The sequence below is a fragment of the Mauremys mutica genome, chromosome 7, assembly GCF_020497125.1.
Source record: "Mauremys mutica isolate MM-2020 ecotype Southern chromosome 7, ASM2049712v1, whole genome shotgun sequence".
NCBI lineage: Eukaryota > Metazoa > Chordata > Testudines > Geoemydidae > Mauremys > Mauremys mutica.
Window position 1 is genome coordinate 86984386 of NC_059078.1, and position 15946 is coordinate 87000331.

Below are 15946 nucleotides of genomic sequence, written 5' to 3' on the forward strand. Positions count from 1 at the left end.
CAGGGAGGGGGAGTGATCGCCAAATGGGACTTAATGCTTTTAAAAACTAGTGTTGAAAGAAGTATTAGTGCAGTGAGTATCAACACTGGTGGCTCTGGGAAGATCTGGTCTTGGAGAGCAAAGACCTGTATCATCACACCCCACCCCACTTCAGAGTTCGTGTTTCCAGATTGCGTATAGTCATTCTCTGAGAATGAAGAACTGGCACATCTCTGTGCGGCTGCATGCATGAACACAGCCAATAACCCTCCTCTCATCTCCTAGGGTGAGATCCGTTCTTATATCGAGAAGATATGTGAGTTCCTTCCTGACCAAGGCCTGGTATCTGAATGCAAGGAGACCGTGGATGCTTACCTACCAGTTGTCATGGACCTGATCAAAGAAGAGTTAGTAAGTTGACTGTAAATAATTTTTGAAAACCTTAAATTGAAAAACTATGCCATGTCTCTGAGTTTTGTCCCTTGTAGGGCAAGTGGTGGGTGGGTTTAATCCTTTAAACAGATACGAATGAGATTACTAACTCCCCTAATGTGCAAATGGTTAAGTCATTACAGTAAAAGAAAACCAATCTAAGTAGTGGTGTATGTCCAGATCGTGTTTTTGTGAAACCTGGTTATCCAAAACTCCCTGTTCTTAAATTTTGTCCTCGATCTCTCATAATTTCACTGCTCCTGATAATATAAATGTTCCCGATGTCCTGAAATGTCTTTGATATAAATTGGGTTAATACAATAATAGAAATTACAGCCAGAAAAGTTCCATTCACTTGCCTCTACGGTATTGCATTATAAATCCAATGTAAGTGTTTCCATTTCACGAAGGTGCAGATTAGGACTTACAAGGAAACAATTAAGTTTAAATTCTAAAGCCACTTTCTTGCAGTGCACTTTTAAGGTGCATTCAACCTGTGAGATTGAATATGGCATCAGACTAGTGCTTTGTTTTTCTAATTTTTTTCTCTCTCATATTCAGGATAATCCTGAAGTACTGTGCAGTGCCCTCTGCTTGTGCCAATCCCTTCAGAAGCACCTTGCTGCAATGAAACTTCAGAAACAGCTCCAGTCCAACAAGATACCTGAACTGGACTTCTCAGAATTGGCATCTCCCTTCATGGCTAATGTGCCTCTTCTACTTTACCCTCAGGACAAGCCCAAGCAAGAGTCTCAGGTAAGGATGCAGCATGTCTCTGGGCACAGGAGAAGTGAATGTATTTTCCATTCAAGTATCACAGTGGTCTTTATAACAGTTTATTGATAATTTCTGTTAACAGGCTACTTTAGAAGTTTGGAAAGCCAACATGCATTTAACTAAGTGAATGCCGCACTACAAATAAATTGTGTTGTTATATGAATATGAAATGGCCATTTTACTGGCTACGCAATATTTGTTGTGATTTGTCTTCTGCATTGTTATAGGCCGAGGTAATGATACTGCCTATCATTAGGATTGCCTGACACTTTCCGTTATAGGATCCTGCTTTTTAGTTGCTTGTAACTTTTTGCCAAACTTTAAGTCTTTGGGATGAAACTCTTCCAGGCCAGGTGTCAGCCTCCGGCAGAATTGTTCTCTTTGAAAGCTTCAAGAAAAAAGATCCAGGTGTTTCAGAGAATGGGATGAGGGGAAATATGTTTTGACTGTTTCTAAAAAAAAAAAAAAAAAAAAAAAAACATTGTTTTTAGTACCTCTCCAGGCTTTCGAGCAAAGGCTTGAAATTTGTCAGGGAAGTGCTTTTTTGCTGTTGCAGTTTAAAAAAAACAAACAAACAAAAAAACATATCTGGCCAAGTCATAAGCCTCTGAAAAATCTTAAGTTTGCAAAGCTCAATAGAAACTTGTTGGAGTTTAGCAACTAAATTCACTGACGATTCTGTCTGTATTGAGCATGCTGCAGCCCAGGGCTGCAGGAGCTGAGGAGGACTTTCCCTGCAACTGCTTCTCCCAGTGGCACTAGACCCGAAAGCAAAGAGATTACTGAGACCCCCAGGAAAGAATCTCCCTGCTGATACCTTGTGGAAGAGGAAGTAACCTGAATCCAATGCTGAGGCAACAAGAACTGCCTTACAGGGAAGGAACAAGATGTGTGATACAGGGAGTAGACCGGAAGCTGCAGAGGACAGACTGGAAGAGCCTGAGGCAGAACGGCCTGTGACTATCAGAACGTTCCCCTCCAGAGCCAGGAGTCTCAGTATTCCTGAGCTGTCAGCAAATAGCTATGACACCCGCTGACAATGTGTATACCTTATCTCCCCTCAAATGGCGGGCACACACAGTGAGGGCAACAGACTATTCCTGTCAGTTACTCCATTAGCTCAAGTGCTTTGAGCAGGGGGTTGGACTAGATGACCTCCTGAGGTCCCTTCCAACCCTAATATTCTATGATTAGAACTTATGATTTTATAAAGTACTCTTTAGAAGAAGCGTTAAAGTTCTTATCATAGAAGTGGTAATTGATACCAGCAACACAAGTCTGGCAGATGTTCCTGCATAACAACCGTTAAGATAGCATTTTCCTTTTCTCCCTTTTCAGGGGGCTGGGGACGTGTGCAAAGACTGTGTTCAGCTAGTCACTGATGTTCAGGAAGCTGTAAGGACCAACTCATCTTTTGTGACTTCCTTAATTGCTCATGCCAAGGAGGAGTGTGAACGCTTGGGACCTGCCGTAGCTGACCTGGTAACAAAATAATCTTCTGTTGATTAAGGAAACTGTCCATAGTGGAGACATGAAATGATCTCTGTAAATGTTGGTTTTCAATGGGATTTATATTTGGTAGAAATAAGGTAGATAATGTTAGGTGCAGCTCTTGGATTTAATTTGCTGGCCCAGCACTTACAAACCATAAACTTTCTGATCCAAAAAAGCTTTTTACTTCCTTCCTCTTCCCAAAATTAAATCCTCACTCTAAGGTGAGCGTCTTAATGTTTTGAAAAGCCTGGAGGATTGTGGCAAGTAATCTCAGAGCTAATAGCAATTAATGGGTGAGGTAATGCTGCAATAGTTTGAATATATTTTTCTTTCATTAAATAACAAAATGGGGTGATGGAGAACACATGATGATCACAAGTCAAAACATTTTTTTTGACTGTGTCCAAAAGTGTCACATTCAAGAAACTGTAAGTACACAAAGATAACCTCATAGCACATATATGCTGGGGACAAATTAATTGTTGTGGGAAACATTGCTGTGAATTTTCCAAGATGTATGTAATTTCACCATAATGTGGCATTAACAGTTGCATGTATGGGTAAAATGGTTTTGTTTACTGGCCTGTATTTCTCTCCCACAGTGCAAGGACTACATCTCCCAGTATTCAGACTTGGCTATTCAAATGATGATGCACATGGTAAGATCATATGACCTCAGATCTCCTCTTGGTATAACTTCTCTGTTTTGTGTAGCTTCCTCTTAACTTATTCTGGAGAATGGTCATACCCTAAGCCTTCTAAAAGTCATCAGGACTCCTCCAGATTCATTTTGAAGTGTGTAAACTTCATAGCTGAGGTCTTGAGATCCTTAATCAAGTCATATTAGTATACTTGGCGACTAAAGTCTGAATTCATTCTTAAGCTGTTTCCCCTATGTATGTGTCACAGCCATTCTAATGATACATAGACATCTTTGTTCTTGCAGACCTCAGAGTGCATGTAATAAATGGCTTTTAAATCTTCCATTGTGTATACTCTCTCGAACGTGGCTACTTTTTCACCTCTATGGCAAAAATGCTTCTTACAGATACCAGAGCTGGTCCATCCCAGGGACCTGACTTGATAACAAAATCTAGTTGATGGAATGGATGTGTGTCATCCCCATGGTAGTAAGCATTGTCAGAAGAGTGGTATTTCAGATAGCTGAAGTTCTAATGCATCTGAGGTTGGGGTGTATGCAGTGGAGAATAAATTTGTTATTCCATTGATATGGGCATCGTGTACAAAAATGCATAAATTTTTTTGCAACCGCTTACAGAGCACTTTTTCGTCCAGGGATTGCAAAGCACTTTACAAAGACTGGTTAGCACTATTATCTCTGTTTTTAAAAATAGAGGAACTGAGATACTGGGATGTGTCCAAAGTGACACATTCACTGGCAAGGTAGATCTCTGAATAGAGCCCATGACTGACTTGAACACTTGTTCTAAGCAATAGACATGCGATCTTGCTTTAAATAACCTTACTTAAATTGTGTTCAGCATGTCTCAAAGGCTTGAACTTGACAGTATATTGTGGGCCTCTTGTTTCAGAGTTTGTCAGTTAGAAATGACTTTCAGGAGTTAAGCTCACACTTTAATTGGAATGAACATTTTAATTTTCTTCATAAAGTTGGCTTCAAATTTTCAATTGTAACTATTGCATCTTGATAGTACTTCAAAACTGGAACATGAACACATTTAACTTTCTGGTTTGCTCTGAGCAGTGTTCACATTTTTGTCTGGATGTAATCTTTCCCAGGGTGCCTTATCAACGTGATAGCTTGAAAAATGTGCTACGAGCTATTCTGGGGTGAGCAATTAACTAAATGAAGGGTCGTCCTTGCACTGCCTACCTCATGCATAGAGGTTGGGGCACTAGCAAGATTTTTTTGTAAAAACCATATACACAGCTCAACTGCTCGAGGTTTTTTCCTTTAATCAAACTGTTATGTCTTTCATTTCTTATTTTTTCTTTCTCTGTCTCCAATCTCCTCTATCAACAGCAGGACCAGGTATGTGAGTAACTTGCCTGTGGTGGTCCCTTGCTTTTCAGCTACAGGGCTGTAGTTCACCTCTTGCTAATTAGTTATGTATGTGGTGTGGCTTCCCTCAGCTTTGACAGATACAAGGGATGTTTGGGGGTGGAGTGAAAGAGAGAGGGGAGAGAATAGGTCATGGTTCCTGCTCCTGACATCAGCTCTTCATTCAGATTTCAACCTAACGATGGAACCACCAGTGGAGCGGATTGCTTTTCCTGGGGTAGAGGTGAAGATGTAGGAAAATCTTGACACTGCCTCTAATCAGTTTCTGGTTTCACTCTTGAGTCCTTGAGCTCTAAGATGAAGTCAGTGCTGTGACTGGTTTTCTTCTAGGATAACCTTTATTCGTCAGGGCAATAGTTGTAGACAGCCACAGTATGTGAATTGGGAAGAAGATACAGGGGGCCTTCAAATTTCCACTCTTCCAGTGCCTCTTAGTTTCCTATTTAGGAAAGTCCTGGGGGAGACCTTGTGTCTGTCATGTTTCAGTGAGAACATGTTGCATGTATGTGGTGCTGCAGTAGCATTAATACCTTGAAACGCTTATTATAGTGCATGAACCAGGGAACTCAACTAAAGGCAGTGCCTGGCTGACCTGAATCTATGTAGTCTGAAGCAGTGCTTTATGTCTGAGGTATTGCTTCTACCTGTGCATGGAAGTCTTACGGACGAGGGGCATGATAAATAAAACTGTGGCATTGAAGCAGTAAACGTCCAACAACTTCAGACAATGGAGTTGTTAGAGGATGGAGATGGAAAAACACTTTATCTCCCTTTCTATTACTATTTGATAGTCTGACTGTCCATGTAGTGGGGGGAAGAGGGCAGTCTGAGTCTGACCACATCTAATCTAGACTGCTTTTTCTGCTAGCCTCTGGTGCTGACGAGAGTTTGCCAAAAACCTATTTGGAAACACAATCCTCTAGCTTTGTACCCTATGCTGTTGAAAGTGCTGTCTGTTTTCACTGTGTTGGCATGAGGGGTCCTATTTGAACAATTGTTCCCTGTTTCACATGTATGGCATTCGTTTTTGTTTTTTTTTGTAGTTAGTAGTACTACCAGTTTCAAAGGACTCAGGACTTCTAGTTACATCTGTGCGTGTCAAACAGGAAATCAGCTTCTAAAAACTTCCCCTTCTGAAGGGGGAAAATATTCTGGACCTGTTTCTAACACACTTTTATGGCATCATAAAGTCCACTTACGGCAATGAGTGTTCTAGTACTGCAGTCGTAGGGTCCTGGATTCTACTAAAGTTTAGATAGCACTTCCTCCTGACCTTTCCCTAATCCTGTATTAACCATACACAGGATGGAGCAAACTATAGTGAACCTACCTTCGGAGAAGAGTGGAGCAGGAAGTGTCTTAGTTCAGAGAATAAATTAGTCTTTAAGAATTTCAGCCCAGTTCATTATGGGACATCAGCCTAAGAGGCCTGTCCATCCTTCTTCCCCTCTCATCTCACTGCTTCCTCCCCAAACCTTTCACAAACTCTTCTTTCTGGATTCCAGGTATGTGGGAAATGTCCATGAAGGGGGTGGGTGGGAGAGAATGCAGTCCCTTTTACACAGCAAGCTCTCCAATTCTGGTGTCTATTTATAGTGCATTGCTTGTAGTGGGTAGAACTACAGATACAGTAGCTCCAGTCTTGCTGACTTCCCCCCCGTGGTGGTCTGAACACAAATGTCACAGAATCAGCTAAACTGTGTTCAGTCACTTGGTTACTGTCATGTAGGTGCAAGTTCTTAAGGGAGCACCATCACTTTGAAATTTAGTCAGTCTAAAGAAAAATGCTGTCCTTTAGTGCTTTGTTGCTTTGTGAAGAATCAACACAAATGGGATGTTGGTAAGAGTTGTACAATGCACAAGAACAAACAGAAGAAATAACTTTTTTCCTCTAATCTTTGTTACAGCAATAGTAAGTGTCCACTATAATAGTAGTAGGGGAGTGACTTCTCTTTAAATTTAAATTGGTGTGCCCATTTGAATACCTTTGCTACCCCGTACCGCAGCAAGATTGGAGCAGATAGCTATAATCCATTCACCATCATTGGGATTGCTGAGCTGAAATAGTCGCACTGTTGCAAAGAACTGTAGCAGAATGGCTCCTGTACCACAGGGCAGGGCTCAATACAAGAAACCTACATTTGCAGAGCCATGTTTGCTGATGATCAAGAGCTTTTGCTTCTATTTGATTTGCTCCTTCCTCTGTATGATTTGATTAGTAACTTGAGTATCTGCAAGATTTATACTATAAAACCCAAAGCCTTGTGTACAAATAACTGGTTTCTGTCTAGCTTTTGTTTTTTGTTTTTTTGCATTTCTTGAAAAATTAGAGAAATATGGGCTACGTTCCCTGCTACTGTAGGGATAGTATATTATAACTGCATAAAAGTGATCTTGTTGGAAGCATCGTTTCATGCCAACACTTTATTTACAGAATTAATCACATAACATGGCATCTAATGAAAGTAACAGATGCTTTTACAGAAAATAGTTGATTTTGTGGACGTCAGTCAGTCTTGAACTTCCCAGCATTTCTTGCATCTTGCACAATCTCCATAGAGTCCAGATAAAATGTGTTCTTCACTCAAACCTTCATAAGTTTAAAGGGGGAATAGCAGCATATCCTCTCTACTGTCATCCCATTGGCTACTGAAGAAGATGCATGTCTTTTAAGGGGTTGGTCATTTGCAAATACCTAAGAACTAGCCCTAAATCCCCACTAGTTTCAGATTAAAAATGACTAAACCTGGTCAGTTTGTCTTGCCTATAACAGTAATGGCCAAAACTTTTGTTTCCTTCCACAATAGTTGAATTTGAGAACAATCTTCTTGCACTTTTAGAGCTCCTAGTTGTATTACTGCTTTTTCAATTCTGGGCTATCTTTTCCCCCTTTTATGGAGTCTGTGAGGTTAAATAGAATCTGTGCAGAATCTCTTAAATTCTGTCTTTAGCTGATGTGTGCGGATCCCTCTCTCTCCAGCAACCAAAGGATATCTGTGCCATGGTTGGATTCTGTCCTTCCCTGAAATCTGTGCCCCTCCTGACTCTAGTGCCCGCAAAAGTGATGCATGAAGTGAAGATGGAACCTGTGGAGGAGGTAAGATGGGGCTTTCAACACCACCTGCTGTTTTTTTTGTGAAAAGACAAAGGCTACTTGAGCCAGATGATGAAGCAAAGCTATATAGATGTGTGCAGACTTTCAGACTTCCATTTCAGTGCACAGAATAACACGTCTCCTAGCATATTAAACTATTGACCATCACTGGTTGGGGTTTTAGTTTACGAAGCTGCTTCCTTTTGGAGAGTTGCATTTTGGGGCAGGCACAGAGCAAAGCTATTCACTTATTTTTAAGTGAATAGCTCAGTGGTTTGAGCATTGGCCTGCTAAACCCAAGGTTGTGAGTTCAATCCTTGAGGAGGCCACTTAGGGATCTGGGGCTAAAATTGGTCCTGCTAGTGAAGGCAGGGGGCTGGACTCGATGACCTTTCAAGGTCCCTTCCAGTTCTAGGAGATTGGTATATCTCCAATTATTACCTATTAGGTACCATTTTAACCTTTTAGTCAATTATGAGTTGTAGTACGGTACTAGGCTATGGCCAGGACATCTTTCAGTTGCTTATAGCTTGAATTTTGAACAACACTTTTTCAAGCATTATTAGAAGCACTAGGCCTTATTGAGGACTAAACCTTTGATAAAATTGAAGTTTAGCCTATGTTTGATGTTAGATGCTTTTGATGTTTTTACCTTTTAAAGAAGGCAGTATTCATATGTAACTCAATCAGCTCAATTTATATTTTGTTCAAACTTTCTGAAAATCAGTTCCCTGTCACCTTTTGTCTGAGGTGAAGGATAAGAAACTTCAGCCCAAAAGACAAGTCTCTTTTTTCAGATAGTTACAATGCACTGGAAAAGAATGTCTTTGACAGTATTCTCTCTGGTACAGGAGACTGGAGGATGCTTATAGCTCAAATTGATTTGGTCCTGAAGATCCCAGTGAGCTCTGTAGCTTTTTAAAAATCAATGCAGATAATAGAAACAAAGTAATTGGAATGGGGAAAAATCACCTGGATCAGTGGTTCTCAAACTGTGGGTCAGGACCCCAGGGTGGGTTGGGACCCTATTTTAATGGGGTCACCTGAACTGGCTTAGACTTGCTGCCTGGTGCTGAAGCCTGAGGTCCTCAGCCCTGGGTGGCAGGGCTCAGGTTACAGCCCCTGTGCTTGGGGCTGAAGCCCTTGGGCTTCAGCTTTAGTGTGCCACCTGCCCTCCCCTCCTCCCTCCCCTCCGCCCCCTTTGAGCAGTGAGGCTGAGGCTTTGTCAGCCCCCCTCCCCCTCAAGGGCAGGCTCAGGCTTCTGTCCCCCCTCCCCCCCCGGGTTATGTAATAATTTTTGTTATCAGAAGGCGGTCACGGTGCAATGACGTTTGAGAACCCCTGGCCTAGATAGACACACATTCCCCTGCCTTTGCAAGTTTCAGTCCGCTTCACATAAACTTTTCATCCAGTATTAAACCAGACAAGAAGTGACCTTTCCAAGAGCCATTCCTTTCTTTTGAAGACCCTTTTGGAACTTACAAATAGACTTTAAATTTCAGTTCACCCGTGGCTCTTTGTCCATACTGTCTCCATCATATGCAACTCACTTTCCAGCAATTTATCAGTGGCAATTAGTGTGTGTTTCCATTTGTAGCAATTTACTTTGTCAGCTCATGAAAGTCTAATAAAGGAAACAAGCTGTCATGCTGCACCTGAACAAATTTCACATGTGGTTGGTGATAGTCTTTTCTGGATCATTTTAACTTTAAAATATTAATGCCATAATCATCTATATTGCCTTATGCTTAGATGCAGAAAAACCTGGTGCAAGCGGAAACCTTCTCTGTCTGCGATATATGTGAGACAATGGTGAAAGAGGTGACCAACCTGCTGGAGAACAACAGGACAGAGGTGTGGAGTTGGTGCAAAGGACAATTCTTATAGTGTGATATTTTGATATAGAACTTGTACTAAATACTTGCTGGAATGATGCAGCTCCTTGCTTGGAGCATGTACCACTGCTGTTATAGGGGTGGAGGGAGAGCTGGTATGTGGTAACTTGTATTGCCCTAATAGTACTCTGGGTTTCTCATGCTCCTGGAACAGTGAGATCTGTCCCCCTCCTAAGTGGGCTCAAGGGCATAAATGGGTACTACTGGGATTGATTCCATGGGTTCTTCCTTCTCACCACATCTCCCACTCTCTCATTCCAGGAGGAAATAGTGTTTGAAATGGAGAAGCTCTGCTCCGTGTTCCCTCAAAGTATCAAAGACCAGTGTAAGGACTTTGTGGAAACCTATGGCAAAGCTGTCATTGACATGTTGTTGGAGGCAACTAGTCCTGAAAATGTATGCATCATGCTGAAATGCTGCACAAGCCGCAAGCCTTCTCCTGAAGGTAAGCACTGAGTAACCAGTTTGGAGTATAAAACACACTTGTTTAATGTGTGATCGGATTCCCCTGTAGGGACTATCTTTTACTATACTATTTACCTGGACCTTAATTGTTAGCCTCTTGGCTACTCTTTAGTCTAAGATCTGGACCAGCTGCAAGATAAGAGGTTTTCAATATAATCACTCTAACAAAAAATGTTAATGGTCAGTCTGTCTATTTTTGTTTAGTGAGAATTGCTTCAGAGCCGTTGCAGGCTGGTGACTTCTGTGACGTGTGCAAGATGGTTGTACATTACTTAGAGAAGCAACTGGAGAAGAATGCTACAGGAGCTGAAATTGAGGCTGCACTTGAAAAAGTCTGTCACTTCCTACCAAAATCTATCAGCGAGGAGGTAAAGTACCTTATGTGGGGAGGGTAAATAGACATAAAAGTGATAACTTAGCCCAGTGGTCCCCAACCTTTTTCGTCTGGTGGGCACCAGATGAAGGACCGCCGGCCAGGACACGGGCGCATTTAGATGCCGCCACGGGCACCGTGTTGGGGAGAGCTCAGTGGTTTGAGCATTGGCCTGCTAAACCGAGGGTTGTGAGTTCAATCCTTGAGTGGGCCATTTGGGGATTGGTCCTGCTTTGAGCAGGGGGTTGGACTAGATGATCTCTTGAGGTCCCTTCCAATGCTAATAATCTATGATTCTATGACCCCTGACTTAGCCATTATGAGGCTAGAGGATCTGAGGGCTTCCCTGTCACCTATCGAAGTGCTTTTTCTCTACCCTGATCCTTTTTCCCTTCAGTAGATTATCCTTTCTAAAACCCAGCTGGGACCAAATTCTTGTGCACTGTGCCTGGATATTAATGTCCAAGTCTTCACAGTGACTTCTTCTGTGCTTGAGATGGCTCACTGCCTCCATCTGTGGCAGGTGATATTTGAAATATTATGGAAGGGCTCATGGGCCACTGACTGCTTTGAAGCTAGCCACAGTACAACTGAGTCTCTGGAGTGTGTGTTTGGTTCTAAATTGCCCCAAATTGGCAGCCTGATCCCTGCAGGGCTGCCCAGAGGGGGGGGCAAGTGGGGCAATTTGCCCCGGGCCCCGCAGGGGCCCCCATGAGTTTTTTTTGGGGGCCCTGGAAAACTCTCGCGGGCCTGAGCCCCCAGAGCTTCTTCTGCTCTGGGTCTTCGGTGCCGGGGGGGGGGGGGGGGTGCGGATCCTTCCACCCTGGGACCCACCGCCGAAGACCCCAGGCCCCCTGAACCCTCTGGGCAGCCCTGGAACCCTGTTGGGATTTCTCCAATGCTTGATATCAAAGGATATAAGCTTCCTTTTTGTTCATAGTAAACTGCATGAGTGAGGAGGAAGCTTGATCTCTGGCCGATCAGATGGCAGCATCTGCCTCTGGATATGTGGCAGCCTGCCTTACAATCAGAAAAGAGAGCAGTACAAATTGGATAAATGTATAAAACCAACTAGCCCAGCAAAACAGTAGAAAGGCAGAATTCACATGTTGACTTGTATGAAAATACTGCCCGATGTCATGCTAAAGCAATTATTGATGATCAGTCAATTCCAGTAAGTATAATGGTTACAGTGAAAGACTTTGTCCCTTCTCTGGAGGGTAAAGGAGCTGGGGGGTTGTCTGCTGTCCCATCCTGAACTGGGTGCAGTTTAAAAAAACACCTTTTTATATTGAGGCACAAGTTGCTGTATTGTTTCTCTGTTAGCTTTCTTGGGAAACTTGTAATGACTGCGGTTTGTGATGCCCCTTATCTGAGGTGGAGGGGTTGGAACAGATCACCCGTTAGACTGCCTCAGCCTTTTGGTACAGTTTAGGGGATTAACAAAGTTGTAAGTAGTATACTGGCTCGTGAGTTAGCAAAAGGCAACATGTGGTAGTACACAGCTTAAGATATCCTGGTAAACCTTGATTGGATGGCTGAAGAGTGCTAATGGGATGAAGTCTTTCACATAGACCCTGTAATGGATTTGGACTGGTAACCTGTGACTAAAAGCCGTTATAAGTCGTTGGTTGTCCAGTGACTCCTGTAAAGTGAGCTGATAATCAGCCCATGTCACAATTGACAATCTTGTTGGAATTCTAGGAGAATTTTCTAGCAGAAATCCTAGACTTAATGGTCATGGAGATTGATCATCATCTTCTCACCTTTAAAGATGGTATCTCCAGTAGAAGGCTGAGGGGTATTGGTGCGGTGGAGCTTGCCCTGCTGCTGCCTATGTTCAGCCTGTTGAGTTTCCATTTCAGATACTGGCATAATCTCATCAATTGCACTAAAATTTGCTTTAAAAATGTTGAGCAGACTTTTTCTCTCCATAGTGCTGTGATTGTCCTTGGAATACTTTTCTGTGTACTCTGCCTCTCCTCCACCCTTCTCAGTTCTTTCATGCTTGTGATTGTATTCTAAGCTACTGCTCTGAGATTTAGCTTCAGTGGCAGGTTCGATTTGGTGCTCCTTCCAAATAACATACAGACTATGATGGTAAAACGTATTGCCGCAGTGAACGCTGTTTGGAGGAGGGGAAGGTTGTCTTGTAAACTTTTTTCAATAAATCCCTTCACATATCACAACCTAAGACAACAAATGTTAGTAAAAAAAGGTTGTGGGGAGGAGAGGGAAGACTTTAAATTAGACCCCCAAAAAAGGCCTGTTAATATAACATAAGGACTCTGTTAAAATCTCAATTAATAAACAAAAATCAAGCAGAAATCAATACACCAACATTGGTGTGTCGAAAATGAGGCCTGATTGGTGGACAGAATAACAAAAGGATGGGCTAGTCTGGATATCACTCCGCATTTGGGTCCTTAAACAAAAAGTTTTGGGGAGAAAATTTGGCTACAGGTGCAAGCCTCACCATCCTGGTTGCCTCCCCCACCATCTCCTGGACTCCCAGCATTTGTTGTTCCAATCCCGAGAGGTGACCTGACCAGGTCTAAGTGAGGGACCAGATCACATTGCTGCCTCCCCCAACTTTGGCTGAATCATGAACACCACCTGGGATGTGAAACTTTTTGGCTTTGTCTCGACTACACTTTTTTTTTGTCGACAAAAGACAGCTTTCATTGACAAAATAGTGGCAGTGTACATGCTGAAATGCCAATGTAACTGCCCTGCTATGCCAACATCATAAAACAACCTCAATGTCAGGCGTAGGGCTTATGTCTGTATAGTTAGGGCAATGCAGTGTCTGTGTAGACACCATGTTCCCTACACTGGCTGTTGGTTGTCATTCTTGTCAATTTCATGGTGAGTGGTGAAATTGGCAAGAAAGCTGGGCAGCTAGAGTCCAGTGACCCTCTGCTCCCAGTGAGGAGTCCTGGGGTTGCTGGATCCTGCTTCTAGTGGGGAACGTTGGTTGGCTTGTTAATTTTGTGGCTCTGGAGGGGCAGCCAAGCTCCCAGTAGGGAGCTGGCAGCGGAGCTGAAACCAGGCTCCCACGCTGCTCCTCTTAGGTCGGTGGAAGCACTCCTGGTGAGGATGCATGCCACTGACCTATGGAGGGTAGAGTGCACATCGGCCACTGCAGTAATTAATGCGGTGGCTGTAAATCGACCTAAATAGGTCAACTTACCTTTGTAATGTAGACATAACCTTTGTCTCTTCCCACTGTCCCCATGTATCCTTTTCTTTCCCTGCCTTGTTTCTTCTGTTTCCTCTCTCTCTCCTTTTTCCTTCTGTCAGATAAGTCTGGCTTTAGGCCTCTAAACAAAAAAGCTAAAATGCAATGCCCCAAACAGCCTGATGCTGGTATGAGTTTGTCAGGTCTCAGGGTGACTGAGATTGTGCTATATGTGTGTGTCTTTCAGCAGTGAGGTTGAAAGTTAACATCAGAGAGACAAGCTGCATTTTCTATCTTTGTTGTTCTTTTCTCTTTTGGCTTCGTCTTAAAGGAAGTGGATTGGACTTCAGCAACAACAGCTCCAGCCAATCTTGATTAAATTCTTCCCCTTTCCTCAAAAGGACAGTTATCACCATTTAGTACTGTCTAAATAACAGTCGAACAAGGGGAGATTTCCTTTTATAAACTCTCTCCAGCTGAAGGGAAAAGGAACAACCAGCAATGTTGTTACAATAAAAGCCTTACTTAATACTTTTGCATTTCAGATGCTTGAACTATTTTTCCTTCTTTTCTGCAACTTAAAAAGAAAAGTTATTTACCATGGTACTAAACAGGCTAAAGCAGGGGTTCTCAACCTGGGGGTTGGGACCCCTCAGCGTTGAGGTTCTTACATGGGGAGTGGTCCCGAGCTATCAGCCTCCACCCCAAACCCCGCTTTGCCTCCAGCATTTATAATGGTGTTTAAATATATTAAAAATGCTTTTAATTGATAAGGGGTGGTCGCACTCAGAGGCTTGCTATGTGAAAGGGGTCACCAGTACAAAAGTTTGAGAACCACTGAGCTAAAGTCTCTATATATCAAACCCAAATCTTGTTTAACACAATTGAATGTTACAGTGACAGGGTCTTAACACCTTTAGCTCACATATTCCATGTAAATTAATACAAAATGTCTCAACCACCTATGTCTTGTTACAGTGTGTTCAGTTTGTGGACCAATATGAGCCACTGCTTGTGATGCTCTTGACAGAGATGATGGACCCAACTTTTGTGTGCAGTGTAAGTAGTGCATACAGCTAACAAAATTTCTGTGTAGAATAAGCTCTCCAAGGCAGGGACCGGGCTGGACCTAGCATGCACAGGCTCCGCTGTAATGCACCTAATAAGTATACCATCAGCAGAGTGCATTGGGCCTTGCAAGACTGTAGTCTTCTGGTCTTTTGCAAGGATGAAGGAGAGCAGGGGGTTTCAGTATCTCCTGCTTGCATAAGTGAAATGATCAGATCTATGTTTCCGAAATCTTAAGTACGAGAATTTTACCTTTAGTGAATAACTCAGACTCACTCATATGAGGTCTCCTGCTTCTGGTAGGATCTTGTGTATTAAGTCGAGACCAGAAAACAGCATAGAAGCTGAAATTGTCTGTCTGTCAGACCTGGTGTCCTCTCAAGGGGCATCTCAGAAGTCTGTTCATTCAGCTACAAAGTGAATTGTCAGTAGCAGTCTGGCACTGCGGGTGTGGAAGCTCCTAGCACTGCCCCTGCTTTGGCTAAGTGTTCCAGCCCCTGTTGGCAACAGTCATAGCTGTACAGGAGGGACTGAATCATGGGAGAGGAAGTGAGATCGCTGAATGTAAATGGAGAGACACAACTCACCTTTCTCTCCCCTCTTTCACTACACAGAAACTAGGAGTCTGTGTGTCGACTAAACAGCATCTCTTAGGGTCAGAAGAATGTGTGTGGGGCCCAGGCTACTGGTGTAAGAACATGGAGACTGCAGCTCAGTGCAATGTAAGTCATTAGGGATTTCCTATTCAATATCCGCTCTGAGGGGGTGCTGGAAAATTAATACGCAGAAAGTTGAAGAGAAATGCAACCGCTTTTGTTAGAATCCCTACAAATACAATGTTCTGGTTTCTGTAACACATCCTTCAAATCCTAAATTCCAGTTTCAGAAAGTAAACAAGTGAGTCCCATTAGAGCAGGGTGTCCTGGGTTTAATTATAAGCTCTTTCTTACCTGTTTGTTGAATTACAGCAGAAATGTGTTTTATCACCTTCGTTTCCCACCCCCAGCCCTTCATATGGTACAAAATGAGCCTTGTATTTAGCCATGTATTCTCTTAGCCAAGGAGGATTTAACATGACTCCTTAATGGACAGATTCAACTGGCAACAAAAACAGGCGGGATGTATTGCTGTTCATTGGTAGGGG

At 42.8% G+C, this 15946-nt stretch overlaps 1 protein-coding gene across 5 annotated transcripts in view; it reads left to right on the forward strand.

Moving 5' to 3' along the window:
• Window positions 1-15946, forward strand: part of LOC123374114 (prosaposin-like) — a 36610-nt gene that overhangs the window by 17052 nt on the left and 3612 nt on the right. For 4 of the 5 annotated variants that reach the window (XM_045023641.1, XM_045023640.1, XM_045023643.1 and 1 more), the window contains exons 4-14: window positions 265-390; window positions 973-1167; window positions 2527-2670; window positions 3285-3341; window positions 4688-4696; window positions 7707-7823; window positions 9573-9674; window positions 9977-10160; window positions 10385-10548; window positions 14713-14793; window positions 15417-15524. In XM_045023641.1, the coding sequence (XP_044879576.1) occupies window positions 265-390; window positions 973-1167; window positions 2527-2670; window positions 3285-3341; window positions 4688-4696; window positions 7707-7823; window positions 9573-9674; window positions 9977-10160; window positions 10385-10548; window positions 14713-14793; window positions 15417-15524 (1287 nt within the window). The remainder of the gene's footprint in view (window positions 1-264; window positions 391-972; window positions 1168-2526; window positions 2671-3284; window positions 3342-4687; window positions 4697-7706; window positions 7824-9572; window positions 9675-9976; window positions 10161-10384; window positions 10549-14712; window positions 14794-15416; window positions 15525-15946) is intronic. The other variant, XM_045023645.1, reaches the window with a different exon arrangement.